Below are 26,278 nucleotides of genomic sequence, written 5' to 3'. Positions count from 1 at the left end.
GACATATATTGAGTAGAAACAGATGACGTTAAATTATAAAACCCGTAGCACTGAGGGGTAGAGAGGTTGAAGGACAGTTCAGCACATTGTGGAATTGGTTTGGCTCATTTCTGTGGAGTTTTTGAATGAAGGTTGACTCCTGATGAAGCCACATTCAAAACAATGTGAGCAATATAATCAGCTGTAAATGTTTGTTCTCTCCTTCTTTAAATATTAACTTTCCTTTTTTCTGAGTTTTTCCCTTGTTTTTCTTCTTCTCAGATGCTGCTGCAGGGAATGGTATTCTAACCAAGGCCACAGTCCCCATCTATGCCACTGGAGTGCTGACATGTTATAACCAGGTAACTAAATGAAAGATATGGCCATAGTAGTTTTGTATTGTATTTTTTTTTGTATTTGTGTTTTTTTTGTGTATTTTGAATACACTGAAATATATGAGGGGAGTGCTTCATTTGCCTCATAATGGATTTTCTACCTTGTGGGGCTGTTTTGCAAGATAAGCCTTTGTATACATTTTTTTTTATTTACTACAGAGCTATTTGAAACAATGTTAACTTTTTTAGGCTTGAATTATCCACTACAGGGCGTCCGGGTAGCGTAGTGGTCTATTCCGTTGCTTACCAACGTGGGGATCGCCGGTTCGAATCCCTGTGCTCTGGCTTGGTTGGGCGCCCCTACAGACATAATTGGTCAGGTCTGCGGGTGAGAAGCCAGATGTGGGTATGTGTCCTGGTCATTGCACTAGCACCTCCTCTGGTTGGTCGGGGCGCCTGTTCAGGGGGGAGGGGGGAACTAGGGGGGAATGGTGTGATCTTCCCACGCGCTACGTCCCACTGGTGAAACTCCTCACTGTCAGGTGAAAAGAAGCGGCTGGTGACTCCACGTGTATTGGAGGAGGCATGTGGTAGTCTGCAGCCCTCCCCGGATCGGCAGAGGGGGTGGAGCAGCAACCGGGATGGCTTGGAAGAGTAGGGTAATTGGACGGACACAACTGGGGAGAAATGGGGGAAAATTCCACAAAAAAAAAAAAAAAAGAATTATCCACTACATTTAAAAGCAAGCATTCACGTTTGGCAGGTTATTAGAAAATTTATGGATATATTTGAAACTACAGTATATCATTGTGTGTGTGGTTTGTCTGAGCTACACATATCAAACACCGCATAAAATAAATGTATTTACAAATCGGTTTTTTGTTTGATTTATTTATCTGTTTCAAACACAATATTTCAAAACCACATATACCTCTCTTTTCATCCTGTCTTTTTTGAGAAGATGCTATGATGTGGTACTGTCGTGATGTGAGTGACCTTTTTGGTGACATCTCTGTGTGCAGGAGGAGGATCGCAAGCTGTTGGTGGGTTTCCTAGAGGATGTCATGACGACCCTATCTCTATCCCACGCACCTCTGGACAGCCTAAAGGCCTCCTTTGTGGAGCTAGGGTGAGAGAAATGCACACGCACATACAAGCAAAAGTAGTGACTGGAAGTAAAACTCCACTGTAGGAATATCAGGAAGCAAATTCAGAATGAACCGAGAAGAGATTCCATGGTACACTTTTGGTTATGGGATATAGGTCTTTTTTGAATATGGAAATCAGATTGTGGGAGTGATGAATGAAAGTCCATAGCCCAGGTGTGTCACAGGTTGATAGTTGAGATTTTGAAGCCATTTCACTTATTTTAATTAATTGAATAATAAATCCCTGGCGGCACGGTGGCGCAGTGGTTAGCGCAGTCACCTCATAGTAAGAAGGTCCTGGGTTTGAGCCCCGGGGTAGTCCAACCTTGGTGGGTCATCCCGAGTCGTCCTCTGTGTGGAGTATGCATGTTCTCCCCGTGTCTGCATGGGTTTCCTCCCACAGTCCAAAGACATGTAAGTCAGGTGAACTGGCCGCACTACATGGGCCCGAGGTATGAATGGGTGTGTGTGTGTGTGTGTGTGTGTGTGTGTGTGTGTGTCGGTCTTGTGATGGCCTGGTGGCCTGTCCAGGGTGTCTCCCCGCCTGCCGCCCAATGACTGCTGGAATAGGCTCCAGCATCCCCGCGACCCTGAGAGCAGGATAAGTGGTTCAGATAATGGATGGATGGATGGATGAATAATAAATCCCTCAGAATTAAAAAGAGCAATACACCAGTTGAGACGTGGTGCTGGGCATGGAAAGTCATAATGTACAAAGGGAAAATTTAGATTTAGGTTAGATCTCAATAAAAAATGGTCTCGCATCGTTGGTGAATGTATATACAGGCAAAAACTACCCTGGTTACTTCAGTATTGAGAAACTTATCACTTTGCTGAATCCTCTTACTGGGCTTCAACACAGCCCAATGGGGCAATGCTTTAACCTTAATCACATCCGCAGACCCCAAATAGGCCGGGAGCCAGGACCAGCTCTCAGGATGTTTTCTGCTACCTTTTTTTCACTATTATTTCTTGTTAGCCTATACCTTGGGCCATCAGAAGTTGATAACGAGCACCCCCAACTCGGCCCCGTTTGGCCACAGTGGGCCAAAAACCCAAGTTTTGAGCCATGTTCCTGGCGAAATTATGTACATGCAAATATTAAGGTACTACAATGGCATAAATAGTCATACAAGAATGAAATTTGGCAGAGAGTATCCTGATACATAGGAGGAAGCAGGAAAATATGATTCTGGGGCTTGTTGCAACCCAATTTTAAGATATCACCCACACCATCCCCAAAAAGACAAAAAAAAGTACTATCCGCCTGACAAATTATCATCAAAATGATTATTCTTCAGCACTTTATGGTGAATATGTATGCCTCACTTGTGTATAGACAACTTCCCTAGTTCTTAAGCTTCAATTTGAGCCCAAGATGACCTTTCTATTTAAAAAATTACTCTTGCTGTGGCCCGAAAGTCTTCACTATAGGCCTACAGTACCTCAAATATGAAAAAAGCAGATATGTATAATTTCCATTGCCATGGTAACTGTGGGCTGTATCAGAAGCAGCCTGAATACCACAAGGCCACCACAGACTGAAGGTATGTATTAGGTTCTAGACCAGTGACTAAGCATTGTAACAATGATTAGAATATTTATTAAACTGATATATGAAAAACAAACTTTTGACACAAACGTCTGACTGTGGTGGCATGCCAGATGTTTGTGACTCAATTCCTGATGAATTATCTGCTGATTGTGGGTATCATGAAAACTGTCGACGCATTTTTTTCTGTAATGCTAACCGTGCTTTAGCAAGAAATTGTCAAGCAGAAAAATACGCTACTAGACCAACACGTGAGCATGTGGATTCTTCCGTTTTGTTTGGAAATTATTGCATATTCTGCAAAAGTGGCACAGTGAAGCAAGCTTCTGGCAATAGATATAGCTTGCAGAAATTCCAATCAAATGCATACAAAAATATTGAGCAAAAAGCTATGGAACTAGGTGATGAAGATTTGTTGTGCAAAATCCAGGGAGTTGATTTATTTGCTAAAGAGGCTCAATTTCATGACTGCTGTCGCAAGCAGTACTTAGTAAAGCCTGACACTACAGCTGCAGCGGATGAAATAACTACAAAGAAGGGAATGATCGGTAAAGCGTTCAATGGGGTGTATGTTCATATAAAAACAGAAGTTATTCAAAAGGGTCAGGTTGTGAAACTTGCTCATCTTACTGTTTTGTATAATGAAACCTTGAGACAATTTGGAGAAGAAGCTCCTGCTCAGATAACAAGCCATAACCTGAGACTAAAAATCGAATGCTTTCCTGATCTCAAAGATAGTATCGACTTCTCATCTTGCCCATACAAAGACATATTAGTGTTTTGTACATCCCAAGAATCTATGAAGATGACAGTGCGTTCAGCTTATGAGATGGGAATTACTGATTGGAGTAAAGAGATCAGCCATGATCTTCACAAGAAAATCCTAAAAGCCTTCAAAAATTCTGAACCACTCCCTTGGCCTCCTAGAGCTCAGGATCTCCCTGACCCAAAAGAGGAGATTCCTTCTGAGGTTTTCCAATTTGTTTTAAACCTAATCTGTGGTGGGAGGAAGCCATTATATCGGGAGGACAATCTGGCATCATCAATTTCTCAAGACATCTGCAGAGCAGTTACAGCAGGTCAATAGAAGATGAAGAAACACATCTTACTATGTATGACACTACGCCATCTCTTCCGATCCAAGAGCATCACCACTCTGATAAATAGACTTGGCCACTGTGAGTCCTACACATACTCAATAGAACTTGAAATGGCTCTGGCAAATTCAATTGTGGAAAGTGCTTCATTAATCAGCAACTCAGATGTTATCAAGAGACAACCTGATGGAGCAGTCTTCCATTGTGACTGGGACAATTTTGATCAGCTAGTATCAGATGTATATGGGGCAGGGTACATTCATACCGCTGTAGGCATCTACCTGCAAGATCAAGGGTCCTGTGCAGATGCAGCAGCCCTGACCACAACACAGCCTACACAAGAGTCAGCCTACACTAATCCGAACACTCAACCTCCAAAAAAACAACGATCATTTAAAAGTCCTGCTCAGGAGTTGCCAACTTACTACAAGCGGAAACGATCTGAACCTCTAACTTGGAGTCATCCAATTCAAATAACACATCCACATACCACTCAAAATCATCAGATAGTGATATAATTTGGGTCATTGCTCGTAAAATCAACTCCGGCGATCAGCACATCCCTAGTCTGTCAGGTTGGGTGTCTGTTACTGGCCGTTCTCCAAAATGCCTCACCACAATTGGGTATTATCCTATGATCAATGCTCCCATAACCGACTTGACAACCATTCAAGAATGCCTTAGATGCAGCTAAGTCGCATCCTCTGAAGCTGGACAAGAGTACACCATCAGTACATTTGACCTAGGTGTTTGCATGAAAGCCTACCCTCTAATGTGGAATGAACCTGAAAAATATAAAAAGCACATCATCCTCATTGGTACATTCCATTGCTGTGGAGCTTACTTGAAAGGTATAGGCCGAAGATACTGTCAAGGGAGTGGATGGGTCAAAGGGGCTTTGGAAGCAAAACTGATCACCACAGGCTCTGTGGCTGGGGTCACTGATGGAAAGAATTGGGACAGAGCTATGAACTCACACAAGTCGATGCTAGAAGGTCTTGAAAGACTCTTCTATGACAAGTATCTGGAAACTCATGAAGCACTCTCAGCTGAAGGTACATTTTTTCTGGAAAAACATACCCCGAATGAATCTACTCTAACTGAAGTTCTATCATCGGCTGATATATCTCACCACATAACAGAATACAATTAATTTAGAGAAAGAGTGAGAAAGGGGGAGCTGGGAGAAACTGGCCAGTTTTGGATGGAATACATGGACTGCATCTGGCTTGTCCTGTCAATGAACAGCGCAATCAAAATGAATGACTATGATGGGTACAAAGCTGCCATAAACATCATGCCAGACCTCTTTTCCTGCTCAGATCAGCAGAATTATGCTAGATTCCTCAAATACTTTGGATGCTTTCTTGAACACATTGAGGAAACACATCCTGGTTCAGAGAAACTTGTGCGCGCTGGAGCAATCAGTGTAGCCAGATCACATATCCCAGGCAACCGCTGCCACGTTGACAAAACAATAGAGGAGACAGCTATGAAATGGCTTAAGTCAAACTCTGGTTCTGGAACATACTCAGCTGGAATCTGTGGAATCACCAGCAATTATGAAGCCAGCCAACGTCACATCCTGACTGCCCATGCTAAAGGAGAGTTTGTAGAGGCCATGTGGAATATGATTAGCAGCCGAGGTGAGCATTCAGAGAAGCAGCAAAGAGATCTAAGACCACGTGAAATCAATCGGTCTGAGGAGCAAGTGCAGCAAACAATAGAAGCATTTCAGAGTTTCATCAACCCATTTCAGCTTGAGACTTCTCAACCCTTGACAAGTTTGACTTCAGGCGCTGTTATGCCAGAAGAAGTGCGCTCTGATGTGCTGAATGCTCTGAAAAATGGCCAAACTCAAAAAGAAGAGTTCATCCGTGATCGTCTTCTTACAAAGAAAGTCCTTTTTTTAATCCTATCAAGAGAAACAAATTCAAGACAATGTCTTCCACAACACCTAAAAGGAAGCTTATGGCATCAAACCAGAGAGTAATCCAGTATAAGGCTACAAGTGGATTTATCTTTCAGATTTTCAGCAAATCACAGCTACTAAGGTCACAAATCAGCATCTCTGACCTGATGTGCTATCCCCTGACTCTGACGCCATATTCCATCTCAACAATCGATGGCTTCTTTGCAAAAATCAACAAGGCACAAGGGATGAACTACATGATCAAAGATGCTGAGAATGCATCGCTCCCCTCTCCTAGCCAATGTGCTCTCATTCAAGATGGAAACTCCTCATTCTACATGAACGATGTGCCCCGGACAATGAAGACTATATCAGAGCGCACCTTCAAATGTCTACCTGCTGCAGCTGAAACAGTATTCAGCACAGACACTTATGCAGACCGTCTTCATTCACCAAAATCAGCTGAGAGGGATCGTAGAGGTTGTGGGGAACGGTTCATAGTTAGTGGTCTGAATGTACATCAACCTGCAGATTGGAAAGTTTTCCTCACAAATGATGAAAACAAGAAATCATTCATTCATTTACTTCTCAAGCACTGGAGCTCTGCAGATATGATGGAAGAGATCCTCAGAAGGCCTGTCATCTTCTTAGAGGCTGGTCAAGCTTTCAAAATAGAATGTCATGCTGGAGTGATATCAAAAGAACTTCTACCTGAGATCTGTTCAAACCATGAGGAAACTGATGTGAGGGTGATCCTCTACATAAATTATTTCCAAACCAAAATGCCTCACATCAAAACAGTCAGAGTCAGAGCAAAAGACTCTGACATTTTCTTCATTCTCCTCTACTACGCCAAATCATTCACAGTTGACATCATCTTTGACATGGGAAATAAGCTGATCAATATCAACCAGCTGGCTGACAATTATTCACAAGAACATGTTTCAGCTCTGCTGGCCTTGCATGCCTTCACTGGTGCCGACTGCACTTCAGCATTCAAAGGCAAAGGAAAGGTGCGACCGATCAAGATTCTGAATCAGAATTCAAAGTTCATTCAGATCTTTGCTGCAGTGGGGAACTCTTGGGAGCTTGATGAGCTTGTCCTCAGTGGTGCCGAAGAGTTCACTTGTCGCCTCTATGGCTTTGGTCCTCGAGTTAAGCAGATTGATGAGGCAAGAGAGGTCAAGGTCAAGAAAATATTTGGCTCAAGCCTCGAGCTGCGACAAGGTCTCTCTATTGACCTTTCCACCTTTCCACCGTGCAAGCGAGTCCTTTTGCAGCACATAAAGAGAGTGAACTACCAAGTAGGAATCTGGAAAAGGGCTCATGAAAACCACCCAGAAGTCCCATCCCCTTTGGACCACGGGTTTCATGTAAATGACGATGGCAAGCTAGAACCTCTGTGGTTTGAGGGTGACATCATCCCCCAGGCCCTTGTTGATGTCTTGGAAGAAGAGGGGACAGATGAGGATACCCTTGAGGAAATACACACTAACATGGATGATGATGAAGAAGAGGAGGAATATGGGGATGATTAAGATATCAAATCCAATTTAGGTTTTATTTTATTTTTTTAGATTTTTTTCGGATTTCAGCTTTATTAGATAGTACAGTTGAAAGAGACATGAGTGGGGAAAGAGAGAAGGGAGGACATGCAGCATATGGAAGTGGGCCGGATTCAAACCCATGCTGATGCGATAGGGACTAGTGTTGTGGTACGCGCACTATCCCAGTGAACCACCAATTATGATTTATTTTATATTATTTTTTATTTTTTAAGGTGAATTTTTGGCTTCTTCTGTTGTTGTTTCTCCCTTTGCCTATATTTTGTGTAGTTTTTTTGGGGACAGTGGGATGGGATGGGATAAGAGGGTAGGAATTAATGTTTCATTGTTGTTAATAAAATGAAAGCCATCTGTTTTCTAAAAAAAAATATAATAAAAAATGTTTACTGTACTCTATTGGTGGTTGGCTTCTACTTGAGTGCATTCCTTTGGACCTATAGGCCCATTGCTATAGGCCTATGAGACACCATTTAAAAGCATTTGTTTTCCTACAGGTTCTTTAGTATTCACTTTTCATGTTCACTTCAGATAGCAGTAGTAAGCAGTACATATGAACATATTGTTAAATGCAATAAATTGCACTTACCCCCATTTGGAATGCTAGTGACTAAAAAATTAAATGTTCTCTGATTTGAGGTATAGAGAAGACTTTCGGCCACAGCTGCACTAGCGCCTCCTCTGGTTGGTCGGGGTGCCTGTTCAGAGGGGAGGGCGAACTGGGGGGATGTGGCTGGCGACTCCACATATATTGAAGGAGGCATGTGGTAGTCTGCAGCCCCCCCAGATTGGCAGAGGGGGTGGAGCAGCAACCGGGACGGCTCGGAAGAGTGGGGTGATTGGCTGGATACAATTGGGCAGAAAAGGGGGGAAAAATACACTACCGTTCAAAAGTTTGGGATCACCCAAACAATTTTGTGTTTTCCATGAAAAGTCACACTTATTCACCACCATATGTTGTGAAATGAATAGAAAATAGAGTCAAGACATTGACAAGGTTAGAAATAATGATTTGTATTTGAAATAAGATTTTTTTTACATCAAACTTTGCTTTCGTCAAAGAATCCTCCATTTGCAGCAATTACAGCATTGCAGACCTTTGGCATTCTAGCTGTTAATTTGTTGAGGTAATCTGGAGAAATTGCACCCCACGCTTCCAGAAGCAGCTCCCACAAGTTGGATTGGTTGGATGGGCACTTCTTTGAGCAGATTGAGTTTCTGGAGCATCACATTTGTGGGGTCAATTAAACGCTCAAAATGGCCAGAAAAAGAGAACTTTCATCTGAAACTCGACAGTCTATTCTTGTTCTTAGAAATGAAGGCTATTCCATGCGAGAAATTGCTAAGAAATTGAAGATTTCCTACACCGGTGTGTACTACTCCCTTCAGAGGACAGCACAAACAGGCTCTAACCAGAGTAGAAAAAGAAGTGGGAGGCCGCGTTGCACAACTGAGCAAGAAGATAAGTACATTAGAGTCTCTAGTTTGAGAAACAGACGCCTCACAGGTCCCCAACTGGCATCTTCATTAAATAGTACCTGTTAGAGCCTGTTTGTGCTGTCCTCTGAAGGGAGTAGTACACACCGGTGTAGGAAATCTTCAATTTCTTAGCAATTTCTCGCATGGAATAGCCTTCATTTCTAAGAACAAGAATAGACTGTCGAGTTTCAGATGAAAGTTCTCTTTTTCTGGCCATTTTGAGCGTTTAATTGACCCCACAAATGTGATGCTCCAGAAACTCAATCTGCTCAAAGAAGTGCCCATCCAACCAATCCAACTTGTGGGAGCTGCTTCTGGAAGCGTGGGGTGCAATTTCTCCAGATTACCTCAACAAATTAACAGCTAGAATGCCAAAGGTCTGCAATGCTGTAATTGCTGCAAATGGAGGATTCTTTGACGAAAGCAAAGTTTGATGTAAAAAAAATCTTATTTCAAATACAAATCATTATTTCTAACCTTGTCAATGTCTTGACTCTATTTTCTATTCATTTCACAACATATGGTGGTGAATAAGTGTGACTTTTCATGGAAAACACAAAATTGTTTGGGTGATCCCAAACTTTTGAACGGTAGTGTATATCCCAAGCAAAAGCAGTTCTTTCACATTTTCAAATGGCGTTCTTTGAAATTTGCGTTGACATTCTCTTGTGAAAGTCCCACATCTGTTGTTGATCGCCTGGAGTTGAGCTTTTGAGTGTTGGGTCAAGCATGACCATTTTAATGCACTCCTGTGTACCTCTTTCCCAGGGCTAACCCAGTATACCATGAGTTGTTGCTAACTGTTCTGTGGTACGGAGTGGTCCACACCTCTGCGCTGGTCAGATGTACTGCTGCTCGCATGTTTGAGGTATGGAATATACATCCACACGTGTACAGGTATTTGTTAACTTGACATCTGTTGTGCAGGTCGTTTCTGAGACTCACAAAGAACATTGACCTGAAGATGTTTGCATTTTTGATGGTGACTTTGTAGATACATTTGATCTTTTTTTCAATTCTTTTTGACATTGTGAGTGTGAATAAAACATTATCACGCTTCTTTAAAGCATATGTCAATAGAACATGTTGAGGATGCACAATTACTGGTGACAAGATATTCCAACTTATTTTATTTACTATGTTGTGATCATGATTACAACTCACAATGTGTGCTGCTCGAATACTTATGCAGTATTTTTTTTAACTTCACTTGTGGCATCTCATATCAACATGTTTGTTCTTTTTAAAATTTTACAGAAGACATTATAAGTAAAAACAATACAGTATATTTAAACATTTCAAATATGCTGATATTTGACCTTACTGTGATTGTCTAAACTTGGTTATTAATAATGGGGGCAATTGAAATCACAATATACTGTTAACAATCAACTGTGCATTCTTAGAATAGGTTGCTTTTGTATCTTTCTGCTCATGGATACGTGCCAGCGCTGCTTGCCATTTCTGCTAGTCAACATGTATCTAAAATTTAGCTGTTTTCTTCTATGTATGAGGAAATACCCCCGTAGCACATTTACTGCCCTGGTTCCCATTCTCTTGCTAGACCCTCCCTTTCAATATACACAGGTTTCATTAAGATTACATGAATACCCTCTGATAAAAGGTCCAAGTCAGCATCTAGAGAGTAAGTCCAGAAACCCAACTGGATGGCAGTCTTGTTTCTTTTGGAACTTGTGTTTGCGTTGTGTTTCCTTTCCTTTCCTTTTATTTATTTATTTATTTTGCACTCTTGATTGCAACCCTGGGTACTGAGGGCTGTTCCTGAGAGAAAAGAACAAGTTCTTTTTGTCAAGAACCCTTGAACAGAACGGGGGATCTTGCCATATTAGATCATATTGCTCTTTTATTTGAAATCTTCAAAAATTGAGAAGGACAGGTATGGCAATATGTGCAGTGTTACATCATGCAAATAAAGCCATGTGAATCTGAATATCTTAGAATAAGGGGGTAAAGAATAGAATGGAACCAGGCCCATGCTGACCATTAGCTATATCGAGACGAGGAGGAGGGGTAGGCGGTAATACATGTTTCCCTCCTTCCCTTGATTTTGAAGTAGACCCCTTCGTTTTCCCAACACCTCCCCGTCACCATTCCATAGTGGTATAGTTGTCCACCATTATTGAAACTATGGGTTGAAAGTTAGTCCCCTACCATAGGTATCAGGTCAGAGTGATTTACCATCTGCTGAGCTGTGAATATTCAGCGCATTAAATATCTGACCTGGAGTCTGTGGTCAAGGGCCTACAGCCTATTGCTCACCTTGTAAACGTATTTGTGCAGCTAAATTGTGTTGGCTTGTCCATCGCTGCTGTTTGTTTATAAGCGTGCTTAGTTGTGCACGCCTGTGTGCGTGTGTGGCCATGTGGATTTGCTTCTGTTTGAATGTAAGTCTGTGTGTGCGTATGTGTCAGTGTGTGTGCTTGTGTGTACACATCCCTGCTTGATACATAGTGCCGTACCGTGCCTTGCAGCAGCAGTTCTTGTCATTGTATATCACTTTCTTTCTATCTTTTGTTTGTTTGTTCGTTCATTTTCCTTTTCCCTTCCCTCTTTCTTTTTTCCCCCCCTTTTCCTCCCTGTCTATCGGCGGTGTCGCTCGCTCTTGTCCCAATGCCCCGCCCACTTCTGTGACATCACGGCTGGCTCTGTCCACTCCAATCAGCTGCTGGTGAAGGGGGTGAATGAGACGCTGGTAGCTCAGAGAGTGGTGCCGGCTCTCATCACACTGTCCTCCGACCCTGAAATGTAAGTTGAACAACACAACAATGACAATAAACCACCATGCCACGTCTCTCTTCCCCCTTCTCTCCGCCACCTGAGTTCCTAAAATGCCACATCGATACATGTCTTGGCCTTGCCAGGAGCAAATTCACCACAAAACAACATGACCCTTCAGATGATGGTATCACATACTGCACTACCACTATTTGATATTGGTTGCTGCCATTGACTTACTCACAATGGAGTTAGATTGTTATCTGGAAACATCAGTTAGTTTGCTCAAATCTATTTACAGTTGGAAATTTGAATTCCCCGTACTTCTCATAGATTCCACTGTTCACAGCTCCCGTTTAATTGCAGCCAATTGGTGTGACAGTGAACGAGGGAGACTTTTAGATCCCGAGCATCAGTATATGTGTGGGGTTTCTCCTGCTGAGAGGCCGAGGTTTTGGGTCATGGGTGGCCCATAGCCATGACCACATCATTTAACACCATGCATGTTCACGTCGTCAAGTCTGCAACACTAACCAACCTCCGTCCTTGTCGTGGTATCCGTCTGCGACACTCACTAACACTTGCTGTCATTGCATCGTCTGTCCAGTTGTCTGCATGCAGCACGCGCTTTGTCCCCCCCCCCCCCCCCAATCTGTAACCTCCTCCTCCTCCTCCTCTCTAACCCACTCCTTTTAAGCAGGGTCCCTTCTCCTAACCAACCCTTCAGTTAATGGTTGGTTATCCTCAACCCATCCGTCTGCTCTCTCTGCTTTCTCTCTCTCTTTCTCTGATTCTCTTTCCACGTCCTTCATCCCAACACCTCACCCCCTTGTCTCTCTGCCTCTCCTCATCTCTCCCTCCACTCCTGTCTCTCTCCCTCTCTCTTTCTCTCTCTCCTGCTGTGTGGTGGGTTTGCAGTTGATTCTCCGAGGCATGAGTGAAGCGTTAGTAGACCGCCGGGCTGCCCCAGCCCTCATAACTCTGTGCAGTGGTCCTGAATTGTGAGTCAACCGACACAAGGAAAAAAGAAAAGAAAAACCTCTTATGAAACAATCTCATTATGTGGGCTGCATCCTTATAGTCTGAAGCAACAGTTCCCCCCCCTCCCAGAAAACTTTCTTGCTGAGTTGGAAAGGTCTCTGAAACTGACTTGTGGCCACAAGATACTACAATCCTGCTTCTGATAACCAACTCACCCTCTTGTTGAAGTGGCAGTTTTTTCTCCTTTAGTTGGCTTGCCCACCACAAAAATTCAGTGGAAGGGGAAACATCTTTTATAATGTAAAAAAAAGTACATCCAGCCCTGAATCTCTGTTTTAAGACACATCATGATATTTCCATGTGAGTGGTCAATTGTAGGATAGGAGACACGGTGAGGAAGCTGTTGTCAAAACTATATGAATGCAGCCCTTCTCCATCTCCTCCCTCTCAATTTTCACACACACACGGAGACAGAAGAAACAAGAAAAACGTGCTAGCAGGTTGTACACTTGCTCCTATTTTACAGGTTAAAGTCTGAACTATGTTCTTTTCTATAGCCAGCCCAAACTAATATGTGCTGCTTCTGTTCTTGAAAATCTGTTGTGATGGCAATAATCAGATTGTGGCTATAATCAGGCTAATGGCATTAGCTCTGTCAGCTTTTACATTTTTGGCTGCAAGCTCTCCATGATCTACAGTCCATAAAATGGTAAGAATTACTACAAGTAATTAAACGCAGCATTGGGAGAGGCTGGCAGTATTGTTTGCAAATTGGCTTCACCCTGCAAGTACTGTGACAGCCCATGTGTATCTACTGTCTTGAAATGCATTTTATTTCCTCTCCCTACTCACTGTAAAATGTTTGTCTAACATCACCCTTTATCCTTGCCTACCACATGCTGCATTTGAACAAATAATTATTGTCAGATGCTTGCATGGATAGAATATATTATTGTGACTTTATGGCTTAGTATCTCAGTGTGCTGTCAGATTCTGCAGGCTTTTCCGTTCTTAGTGGATTTACACGCCGTAATCCGTCCATCCAGCAATGGACTTGATTGATTTACCTCAATTTCCTAGCTAAAGTTCACATTTTAAAGCATCCAAATGATGTTTAAAACTAAACGTAACTGTTTACTAGTAATCTAGTCCAGTGTTTCCCAACCCACTCCTCAAGGACCCCTATCCTGTAGATTTTTTTTGTAACCCTGCATAGGTAGCCCTGCTTGTACTTACTCAACCAATCATCTCATAGCACTTAATTATGCAAGATGTGCAACATCTAACATAATTTATTGCTGATTGGTTGAATAACTACAAACAGATACCTATTCAGGGTTGCAAAGAAAATCTGCAGGATAGGGGGTCCTTGAGGAGTGGGTTGGGAAACACTGTGATTGATGATATTTAATCACATATTCATTGTAGATCTGGATCTTATAGTATCGGCAAGTAATTTTTAGGATATGTTTTTGACCTGCATGGAGCAAAAGATGGATTTTCCATTTAGGACAGTACTATGACTGGACTAAGCTTGAGGCTAACTGTCACCCTTATGTGGTAAGCCTGACTCATCTGACACTCTAAACAAGTTAAAACAAACTCAGACCCATCTGTATATAGTGTTTGATCAGGTTGTTAATAGCTGGTAAAAAAGACAGGATGCTGTATTTATAGAACAGAATGAATAAAAGGAAAGCGATGCAGTCTTGAGAATTCTCTGCCGCCTGATCTGTATTGTCCTGCTCTCCTGTGGCCTTCAGCTCTGTGAGGATATCCACTATTCCTGCCTTTGGCACCATCATGGAGACTGTCACACAAAAAGAGGTAGGAATTGGAAAAAAACAAAAAACGATACATGCACAAGTGCGTACTTGCTGCTCACACCTCTGGAAGATTTTATAAAGCTTGATTACATACAGTGAAATGTATTGTCACCTACATGTTTGGTTGTGTGTCACTGTTTGTCTTTCTTTGCTTGTCTTTTTTGTGTGTCTTTGATGCTGTGTGTGTTTGTGGGGATGTTCGTGGGGTGCTTAAATCCAACTGTGCATGCTTATCTTTGTGTGTGTGTGTATGTGTGTAGCTGCTTGAGCGGGTAAAGATGCAGCTAGCATCATTCCTAGAGGACCCTCAGTACCAAGATCAGCACTCTTTGCACATGGAGATCATTAGGACCTTTGGACGGGTCGGACCCAATGCTGAGCCACGCTTCAGAGATGAATGTAAGTAAATACAAAAGACAGTCATATAACGTATATAAATACACTAAACCATACACACTTGAAATACACGTGACACACCCGCATATGCATACAAAAGCAAAAACCATTGTTGAGCCATGCTGATGATATCTCCTTTTCACTCAGTCTCTTACACCAAGTGAATAAAACTTAACCTGTTTTTCATTCCTCCAGTTGTGCTACCCCATCTCCATAAGCTAGCGCTCGCTAATAACAGCCAGGCAGTGGAGAGTAAAAGGATTGACATCGCGACTCAGTTGTTTGAGGCCTACAGCGCCCTGTCCTGCTGCTGTATCCTTCCACAAGTCAAAGGTCATGGTCAAAACGCAGACATTGAGGGAACTGAAATGTTCCACTGGCTTCCAAACAATGTCTGCCATTGGTTGATATTATTGTTATTATTGCTATATAAACAGTACGGTGGCGCAGTGGTTAGCACGGTCGCCTCACAGCAAGAAGGTCCTGGGTTCGAGCCCCGGGGTAGTCCAACCTTGGGGGTCATCCTATGTGTGAAGTTTGCATGTTCTCCCCATGTCTGTATGGGTTTCCTCTGGGTGCTCCGGTTTCCTCCCACAGTCCAAAGACATGTCGGTCAGGTGAATCTGCTATATTAAATTGTCCCTAGGTGTGAATGTGTGTGTGTGTTGGCCCTGTGATGGACTGGCAGCCTGTACAAGGTGTCTCACCACCTGCCACCCAATGACTGCTGGAATAGGCTCCAGCATCCCGTGACCCCAGTTGGGATAAGCGGCTTGGATAATGGATGAATGAATTGATATATAATTGGTGACATTTGCCCGTTTGAGACAAAAGTTTAACTCTTATGAGTCAATATGTGGGTGAATACTTTTTGACTCGTGTATTCCAGTCAGTCCAATGATTGTACAACATATCTGTACATTTTCCAAACCATGTTGACAGGCAACATTTAAAGACTTTTTATGCTTCACATTAATATATATTCTACTGTTTTTCAAGTGTAAGCAGAGAGCTTTTTTTGGTCAGCCTGAATCTTTAAAAGGAGGACATTAATCTTCATTGTTGTTTTACCATCCAAATACAGTGTGGCATTTGTAGCCATTTGACACCATGTAGAAATTTGTCCATGATTCTCAAGAGTCCTGCACACTTGAACGTCTACTGTAACTGTGTATTTCCTGAAGGTTTACTAAAACTCCTTGAGCTGTCTGGTGACCAGTGAAGGATTTTTTTATAGCTGTGAGTCAGAGATGCTCTTAAAACAACAGCGCTCAGGTCAGCAGACCAGTACTTTACTTTGCTCAGACGTGTTCAAAAGGTCAGTGGTTGTAGCCCCAGCTCTGTGTGTGTGTGTGTGTGTGTGTGTGTGTGTGTGTGTGTGTGTGTGTGTGTGTGTGTGTGTGTGTGTGTGTGTGTGTGTGTTGGCAGTATTTGCCTTTCTTGCTGGCAGGAGGAGAAAGGGAATATAAGCTGCCTCCATTTTTGGGCTAGAAGTAATTACAGGTTTGGTTAAGGAAAGGGAGAGAGGCAGAAAGAGGAGAGAGCGAGAGAGGAAAGGAATGACAGGAAGTGAACACCAGGTCCAATCCTTTGGTCAGAGTTCCCAGCATAGGTCTTAGCTCTGTATGCAAACACGTATGCACTCTGTGTTTCAGTTTGGTTTACTGACTCCCACTTTCACTCCTGGAATATCTGTGTATTGATTTATGTTAATATTTTTCCTACGTATCTGTCACTTACTTTATCTCTCCATCTATCACATCAGCTGTATCCTCTGCCTCACTCTTTCTCATTCCTTCCTCTCTTTTCTTTTCTCATATCCTCATATGTTTTCTTTTGTCCTCTGTCTGTCACTGTCTATCTGTCTGTCTCTTGTCTGCCTGTCTTTGTCTGTCTGTCTGTCGGTCTCGCTCTCTGTCTGTCTCTCTCTGTCTGTGTCTGTCTGTCTCTGTCTGTCTATCTGTCTCTCGCTTTGTCTGTCTGTCTCTGTCTGTCTGTCTCTGTTCTGAGGTTAGGGGCTGTGAGTCTTGTGTCAGGCTGTGATTTCACAGCACCGCGGTGTCCAGGAGGTAAAGCCTTAACCTCTGCGGCTTTACCTCCCACTGCACCCGCTTTTGTTTTCTAATCGGTGTGGCAGGCTGTGAAATTTTACATTCAGATTCTTTGAAGTATGTATTTGTTCATCAAATACTTTTCCTGAAATGGCTTCACTGGCTATGGCCGGTGGCAGGACGTATGCATAAACACTGGCCCTGGATAAAAGTGTGTTTTGAAAGCTGCTAGCTTTTGTGTGCCATTCTTTAACTTCTCATGTGCAGTCATCTCTGAGGAGCTGATGGTGAACCACTTCCTGCCTGGCCTCAGGTGTCTTCGGGCAGACATGGAGCAGCTCTCACCCGAGCATGAGGTTGGGACAGCGAATTCACACATACAAATTTATACATTCGCATAGTCCGAGTCTGACTCTTTCTCACATGCGCTCACACACACACACACACACACACACACACACACACACACACACGTGGATGGTACAGACACTGTCTGGTTCTCTCTGTCTCTCGCTTTTTCGCGCTCTCTCACACACACACACACACACACACACACACACACACACACACAAAAACTCAGCTTTTCCGCATATACACACCTTAATAGACATTCAAACTGTCACACAAACATACACACACCTCTAGTGTATCTATTTGTGTGTCAGACTCTCATGAGATCTATATTCATATGAACCATTTTCCCATGGGGACTAAAAATCAGCTGAGTTCTCATTGTCTTTTCCTCTTGACACATCGACTCACCCTACAAAGACACTCTGCTGTCATCTGAAGCTGGAGTCCTCCTGAGCCCAGGATCCAAGTTTTAGATCTGCTGTTTCACTTTGTGACTGAAAAAGCAACACAAACTGCACTCGCGACTGTATCAGGATCCTCCAGAAACGGCCCTGCAGTGCTGTTTTGGTCCCAGCCCATTACTGACAGACACACTGTGCTAAGATCATTGCATATTGCACATCATGTTCCAAGGAAAAAGCTTTTAAATTGTAATTTAGATACAAATTTAACTATTAAAATAATGAACCGAACCACTGTGGTGTGCTCAGATACTGCGTGATCCCCAAATTAGCCACAGAAGTTTACATTACCGAAAGTCTGCCACTAATAATTGTTTGCTGGCCAGTGGCCTTTCCCAAAGGTACCAAAACCGCCTGTTTTCCAAATATATCGAACTTGTGTTTTGTCGACAGGTCATTCTGAGTTCTATGATCAAAGAGTGCGAGATCAAGGTGGAGAACAGGGGCATTGGAGATGCACAAGGGTAAGAATGCACACACACCTATTGCACTAAGATGCAACTACTCACAAAGATGCATCCCATACATTCAGCATTTATGGAGACACCAACACACACACACACACGTAACACACTACCACTACATAACACACAAGCAATTGTCCTTTACCATATCTTCCATTACAGTGGTTTTGGAAACACTGGGGGTAGAGATAATGCGAGCAGAGGAAAACAGTGTTGCAAAGATGCAGTAGGAGAGGGAGAGAAAAGCAAAGGAGAGACGATCTTTTAACAGTACTGGACCCATCTTGCATCTTGTGGGTTTATTCATTTTTGAGGGGCCGAGATGAACGAGGGGAGTGTTGGAACCACACCAGTTAAATGGGTATCTGTAGCGATGGACGGAGAGTAACGGAGAGAGAGAGAGAGAGAGAGAGAGAGAGAGAGAGAGAGAGAGAGAGAGAGAGAGAGAGGGAAAGGAAGAAGGGCGGGGGAATGAGATGGAGGAAAATAAGAGGGGAGGTGGTTTTGGTGAAGTTATTAAAGCGTTTGGACACAAGCCATGTTGTGGGTGTCCTTTAAAAGATGTTTCTCCATCTTGCCATCTTGTGAACATGTGTTCTTGATCCATTAAAAGGAGGTGTGTGCGTGTGTGTGAGTGTGTGTGTGCGCGCACATGAGCATGTTTGTGTGTGTGTGCGTGCATGTGTGTACATGAACCCAGAATTGTGTGATCCACAAGAATTTGAGCTAAACTCTGAGGTTAGTCTCTCTGCTCATGCTAAGTGATTTTGGGCCTCTCTCATTTTGGTTCATCAGCTCTTTCTTGAACCACTGTTACTTTTACTGACAACGTGGACTGCAGTTTTCAAAGCATTTTGTCTTTGAAAATACATGATTTTTACCGTCATAGAACTTCTTGAGCGTTCACTGATTTAGTTTTTACTTCCAGAAATTAAGCATTGGCCCACCCTCTCCACTGGAAGATGTCTTGAATGGGATGTCTTGCCAACATGAGCTTCCTAAACATTCTATCCCAACATTTTACATGCTCACCACTCCAATATAACGTGTCATTCCATGCTTTTGCATAACATAACATTGGAGTAACTCATTGTAGGTACGGTTGCTATAGCGAGTATTCACACAACTGACTTTTTTTTACATTCTGTTGTGCTACAAAATAAGTTCAAAATGCAACTATGGTTGAAATGTATGACATTTTTTTCTGTCCAATCTCTTTATTGACTTAAGGAACTCAGCGTTGTCAGTGTAGGTGAACTCTTTTTAACCTCTGGTTTTCTCCAGCCACAGTGAGATGTGTTTCTTCATATAGCAGCCGTGTCAAAACCACCGCATTGCTGCCGAATTCAGCTTCAAACACACCTTGGTGCCTAGGATTGTCCAGTCAATAGATTCAATTAAAAAAAAGAAGTAAAAGGGGCGTTCGGGTAGCAGAGCGGTCTGTTCCGTTGCGTACCAACACAGGGATCGCCGGTTCGAATCCCTGTGTTACCTCCGGCTTGGTTGTGTGTCCCTACAGGCACAATTGGCCGTGTCTGCGGGTGGGAAGCCGGATGTGGGTATTTGTCCTGGTCGCTGCACTAGCTCCTCTTCTGATTGGTCGGGGCCCCTGTTCAGGGGGGAGGGGGAACTGGGGGGAATAGTGTGATTCTCCCACGCGCTACGTCCCCCTGGTGAAACTCCTCACTGTCAGGTGAAAAGAAGCGGCTGGCGACTACACATGTATCGGAGGAGACATGTGGTAGTCTGCAGCCCTCCTCAGATTGGCAGAGGGGATGGAGCAGCGACTGGGACGGCTCGGAAGAGTGGGGTAATTGGCCAAGTACAATTAGGGAGAAAAATCAACAACAAAAAAAAAGAATAAAATAAACTGCCTGCTTTTCAGTTTCTATTACTGATGAATAAATGACCAGTGAACAACAAAGTCATTTATAATGGAACTTTTGAGTGACTGTAGGTAACTCAAAGCTCCACGTGATGCTTTTTTTTAACTTTTAGTTGTAATCAGGCCATTCAAGATGCAACAATACATTCACCTTAATTTGAGACCCGTCGCTATTACCTATTCTAATCTCTGGTGTTCTGGTATGTACACTGGCAGGAAATGTCACTGTCAGAGAGGAAGTGATGCGTTTTATGTAACATCCTGTTATCCCTAGTAGATGCCAGATGCCTGGTGGACACTAATGCTAATTTGTCTAGTTATTTACATGTTCATCATCTTTTGTTTATTTAGTTCATAAAGAAAAAAATCATTAAAAAAATCGTTACTATTCCGCTCATTTGTGTTGAACCAATGTGAACACTTGTTTGTTTTCTGTCGCCTTTACAAGTGCGACTGCAGTATAAGACTACAGTTGCAAAATCTGACCAGGTTGCCACTATTGTGCCAAGTTATCACATATACCTTTAAGTCTTTGATGAAATAAGCTCTTGAACATTAGATCTTTAAGTCATTCACTGAATCCCTCCCCATAGATTTGTGTTATGTTTTGGTTAGCATGGTTGCCTCACAGCAAGAAGGTCCTGGGTTTGAGCCCCAGGGTAGTCCAACCTTGGGGGTCGTCCCAGGTCGTCCTCTGTGTGGAGTTTGCATGTTCTCTCCGTGTCTGTGTGGGTTTCCTCCGGGGGCTCTGGTTTCCTCCCACAGTCCAAAGACATGTAGGTCAGGTGAATTGGCCATACTAAATTGTCCCTAGGAATGAATGTGTGTGTGGGGGGGGGGGCTGTGATGGCCTGGCGGCCTGTCCAGGGTGTCTCCCCGCCTGCTGCCCAATGACTGCTGGGATAGGCTCCAGCATCCCCGCGACCCTGAGAGCAGGATAAGCGGTCAAGATAATGGATGGATGGATTGATGTTCGTGCTTGGATATCTTGTTTTTCCTTCGTTTGAGGACTTGGCTGTAGTGTGCTAGGGTGCTGTGGCTTGTGTTGAAGTCCAAGCTAACTAAAATGAGGAACTGAACCAACTGTTGGAACTGTAACGATCAGTAGGCGCTACAAAGGCAAACAGCATCTCCCTTTCAAATACAACCACTTAGCAGCAGAAAGGTTAGCAGAAAGACAAATGCAACAGGCTCAGTAATGGTTGGTGAAAGGTGGATGGTATCTTTATGAGATTGTCTGTGTTTCTGTCTTTCTGGTCATGTTTTTCTTTTTCTTTTCAGCACTGAAACTTGCTGCATTGCTATTGTAGTGATACGGAACAAAGTCTCTAAAACCATTGTGTGTACCCTGCTTTTCTCTCCATATCTTTCATAGCTCGATGTCCATCGCATCCAGCTTGGTAGGTGAGGATGCCAAGACCAAGTTTCTGAGTAAGATGGGCCAGCTGACCACCTCTGGCGCGATGCTGGCTAATGTCTTCCAGAGGAAGAAGTGATCAGTCATCTTAATTGGCTGCCCACTGCACATATCCCATGAGCCTCTGCTCTCTATGGGACCATCCCGCCCAGGACCACAGTCATAGGGGAGCATCTCATCTCAGTACACTGCTATACTTCAACTTAAGATCACAAAACCTGATGCGTCAGGCGTTTTTAATTCGCGAGAAGACGGGTCGCCAGATATTGTAATTTGACGTAACACGGCAAGTCCAGTGGACTTAATCGTGATTCGAAGTTGATCCCGAACATTTTGCGCGGTATAGGCTGAGTTTTTCTCCCCTGCTCGTCTCCTTTCCTTGGTCCTTAAGCGTAACAACAGGATGAGCGAGGGTTGAAGTGTTATGATTTTCTTTTATGCACTAGTGTTGTTAACGTTGTCATTCCAGGTGAAAGAGGGGGAACAAAAGGGAGAGGCCGAACAGTATTAAGATTCACTCGGACTGATAACAAGGGTCTGGTTTCATATATATATATATATATATATATATATATATATATATGAGGCCCTATTTCTGAATTTCAGTGTCACCTTGGAACTTACTTTTTTCTTCCTTCAGAGATGCTTCATTTGTTTCTGGGGAAACAATACCCTAACTTTGGCCTATCGGATTTCCTTTCAAGTTTAAAACGGGCACAATTTTGGAGCCAAAGGTTTTACTGCATCTATATAAGTTACTGCTTGCAGAGTGAGGTTGTGTGTTCATAAGGAATTGTACTGGAACATTTGGACTCCAAAATGGCGCTGTCTGTTAAGATTGCCCCTGTATGGCTCAGAAGAATATCGCCTACTTGAAGTTAAAAAAAAAAATATTGACATGCCTTTCTTTATTTCCTCAATGTTTGTCTCTGGTCTTTGTTTTGAAAGTTTCTATTTTATAACTTATTTATGTCTTAATGAGAAAAATTGCATACTTTATTTCAACCTCCAAAGAAATTTGCACTCCACTTTATTATTTTTTTTTCTTTTATCTCAGAGTCTTACACATGATGAGGAAAATGATCACTACATTTTTTTTTGTCTGTAATAAGATGTTTCAAGAGGACAGCGATTACCTTCCTTTCCGTCATGTCTTGGCTCTCTGTGTTGCACTGTCTCTCTGACAATTTTTTTTTTTTCTAAAATGGATAATCTGCTGCAGGTTATTTTTTCTCCTTTTTTTTTGTTTTCTTTGTTTTGTTTTTGGATATGCTCTGAGACAGAGTAAATAACTGTATCATACACTGAAGTGAAAATGATGGTACCCATATTATGTATATTTGAAATTGGTGTCACGGCATAATAAATGATGGAGATCAGCTGTGTTCTTAAATATTCGTCTCATCTACGTCTTGCATGCGCGCCGTCCCGCTGAGCAAGAGGCTTTGGCTTTCTGGTACGTATAGATGTACTTGAGCCCCGTTGTGAGGAGATTGGGATGCGGTTTACGGATCAAAGTGTCGACAGGTGTTACGGGGCAGTAAAAGAAAAACCATTGGCACATTAACAGACAAAAGCATGCACACAACGCATGCCCTCCTTTTCTACCCAACAACGCCAAGCCTTTGATGAAGTCTGGTGGCTGAGATAACAAACCAAAGTCCAGAAGATGGGACATTCCCCAGAACCTGCCTTGAATCAATACAGCGATAAAGGTGCAGACCTTCCACCTGATTCAACTTCTGAATTTGCCACTAGGTCCCTTCAGGGTTTTTTTTTTTTTTTTTTAATAGATTTGACCTAACATGAGCTTTGAGCCAATGCATGTGCAAAAGACCACTGACGGTGCTTTGCAGTCAGATGAATGGCCTCTGTAATAAAGGCCGAGTATTAGAGGTATTAAGGTAAAGTGATATTTTCAAACCCTTTTTTTTGATTGCAAGAAGCAAAAATGGTAGCATAAAAAATTTGCGTTACAAAAAATGCAAACGGGCCGAGACCTGTTGATATCACCAATTTAGTGGTTGATGATTACATGAGTTAACTAACACCCCTGAGAAAGAACAGAATTTGCATATCCAGGCTAATATTTAAACATCACTGATAACCCGCTGGGTGAACAAATAATTGAAAGCCTTAAGTGCTGGAACTGATGGATACCCTCTGAAGGTTTCTGGTGTATATGTGTGTCTGGGTCCTTTTATTTCTTGGTGTGCATGCCTCTTTGTAGGTGTGTGTGTGTGTGTGTGCGCATGCATGTGTGAGTGTGTGTGCATGTAACAGAGATGGGCGAGTTGAACAAGGAGTGAAAAGTTTTGCTCTTTGTATGTTAGACCAATCCTCTGCTTAAGACCCTGGCAAAACCTCATTGTGGTCTGTTCATTGTACAGCATGGATGTGTGCTAAGAGTCAAGTATGTGGGCTCTTTGTGTGCACTTTCATCTGTTTTTGCACACGCACAGCATAGATATTTATGAATGTATACTCGTGAACACGTGCAATTCTGCAAGCATGTTTGTGAGTATCCTCGTTTTTGTGTAATCTTTATGCTTTAGTGTGTGCATAGAAATGGCATCAGTTGGGAGCTTTTAGTCATATGAGGGACTTGGGTGAATCACAGAGCACATCTGTTTCCAGAGCAGCAGAAATGCAGATCCAAGCCTGAAAACCACCGGAACATGGTGGCTAAGCTTTCATGTTGTTATTCCTCTCTGCTTTGTGTGTTTTGTGCGTGCATGTGCATGAGTGAAAGAGGGAGAGTGTACGTAAGCGTGTGCATGTATTTGCACAGTGTGTGTGTGTGTGTGTGTGTGTGTGTGTGTGTGTGTGTGTGTGTGTGTGTGTTTTTGTGTAAAATGTGGGGATACCGTTACTAACCCTTGAGGCTGCGTCCAAAAACAGACTGTGGACGTTTTCCTCCATGGCATGAGTGTGTTTTACTAATGGCAACCTTCCGGAGGCTCATGGCCTCTGTGTGTGTGTGTGTGTGTGTGTGTGTGTGTGTGTGTGTGTGTGTAAAAGAGTGCATGTATGTATGTTTGAAAAAGCAGCTGTCTGGGTTCCGGCTGCTGGATGGACTCGTGGGCGCTCAATAATTGATGCAATTACTGATGCTGAGCAACACACACACACACACACACACACACACACACACACACACGTGCATACGCTTACAGGACAACAAAGTCCGCATGCTTGTTCTGACCCAGGAACACGGTTGCTCGTAAAACACAAGAGCGGTCCACCTAACTAACGCCTCAGTTCAAAAACATGAACTGCAGGGAGACTTCTGTTTGTGACAAACTTGGAAGTGGGACTGGTGGTGACCTCTGCATGAAGAACACACTTTCAACTACCAGTTAAGTGTTGTGGTGACCTCTACATGCATGGCAGGGGTGTGTTCAGAGTCAAGCTGTGGTTTTCATTGCTAAAAGAGTCAAATCTGGCTCTTAATTGCTACTCTGCAAACTGCAGAGACCTTGCCACAAAGTAGTCTCTCAGTATGCTTTTACGGGAAAGGGAGGAGAGAGAGAGAGAGAGAGATCATTAACTCTCTTAGCTCAGCCTATATATCCCGCATTACTCCCCCCCCCCCGATACTAGTGTTAATTTCTCATTTAAACAGTAGTCTGATAGTTTGTGAGGCAACTGGGTTGTAATACTGTCAAAAGTTCTTTATTAATTTGCTGAATATCTGTGGTTTTCCCCTCATGGACCATTATCTCTGGATAAGGATGCTGCACACATACTGGAGAGTTTTGAAACATCCACAGCAGACCTATTGCCTTATACATTTTTGGCTGCCATAAAGCATTAGTTTCTCTCTCTCTCTCTCTCTCTCTCTCTCTCTCTCTCTGTCTCTCTCTCTCTCTCTCTCTCTCTCTCTCTCTCTCTCTCTCTCTCTCTCTCTCTCTCTCTCTCTCTCTCTCTCTCTCTCTCGCTCTCTCTCTCTCTCTCATATATATGACATATTCCTTATTAGGCAGATTTACCAAAACATGTTCTTATTTTTATCACACCCTCCTCTCCCATTGGACACAAAAAGGTGTTTTCTTTGTTGTTTTTCTTGTATCTCCTTACCCCATTTCACCCCTCGCCTCACCTCCCCTGTCCTCTTTTCTATCGTCCCCATCTGCGCCTCCATCCATTCAGGACCCACAGCTGTAATTTAATATTTGCATAACTGTCATCTTGAGGAGAGCATATTCTTCAGCTTTATGTCCCTTTCTCTCACACCTTTCCCTCTCTTGGCGTGCCAAAATGGGGAGGGCATAATCTGACATGCAAATTCTTTCTCTCTCTGTCGCTCTCTCTCTCTCTCTGTTGCTCTCTCTCTCTCTCACTCTCTGTCTCTCACTCTCTCTCTCTGTCTCCCTCTCTCTCTCTGTCTCCCTCTCTCTCTGTCTCCCTCTCTCTCTGTCTCTCTCTCTCTCTCTCTCTCTCTCTCTCTCTCTCTCTCTCTCTCTCTCTCTCTCTCTCTCTCTCTCTCTCTCTCTCTCTCTCTCTCTCTCTCTCTCTCTCTCTCCCTCCCTCTCATACAGGCTCCACAAGCTACCCCCCGGGGAACTGTATGCAAACCAGGGCTGCAATTTCTAAAATCCATACTTCCATGATGGGGTGAGCTATGCAGGAAGTTGAACTTG

The 26,278-nt window shown here is 43.1% G+C and overlaps 1 protein-coding gene across 2 annotated transcripts in view; it reads left to right on the top strand.

The window, feature by feature from the left end:
• The window catches only part of relch (RAB11 binding and LisH domain, coiled-coil and HEAT repeat containing), a 67,181-nt gene extending 44,176 nt beyond the window's left edge, over positions 1–23,005 (top strand). For both annotated transcript variants that reach the window (XM_056299171.1, XM_056299170.1), the window contains 10 exons: positions 262–341; positions 1,337–1,443; positions 9,833–9,932; positions 11,748–11,830; positions 14,545–14,608; positions 14,868–15,006; positions 15,199–15,315; positions 17,322–17,410; positions 18,263–18,333; positions 21,594–23,005. In XM_056299171.1, the coding sequence (XP_056155146.1) occupies positions 262–341; positions 1,337–1,443; positions 9,833–9,932; positions 11,748–11,830; positions 14,545–14,608; positions 14,868–15,006; positions 15,199–15,315; positions 17,322–17,410; positions 18,263–18,333; positions 21,594–21,714 (971 nt within the window). In that variant the 3' untranslated portion in view covers positions 21,715–23,005. The remainder of the gene's footprint in view (positions 1–261; positions 342–1,336; positions 1,444–9,832; positions 9,933–11,747; positions 11,831–14,544; positions 14,609–14,867; positions 15,007–15,198; positions 15,316–17,321; positions 17,411–18,262; positions 18,334–21,593) is intronic.
• Positions 23,006–26,278: the final 3,273 nt, after the last annotated feature.

The sequence above is a fragment of the Lampris incognitus genome, chromosome 19, assembly GCF_029633865.1.
Source record: "Lampris incognitus isolate fLamInc1 chromosome 19, fLamInc1.hap2, whole genome shotgun sequence".
In the NCBI taxonomy this organism is placed as follows: Eukaryota; Metazoa; Chordata; class Actinopteri; order Lampriformes; family Lampridae; genus Lampris; species Lampris incognitus.
Note: the sequence above shows the minus strand (reverse complement) of the source record. Positions and strands in the feature narration are given on the sequence as shown.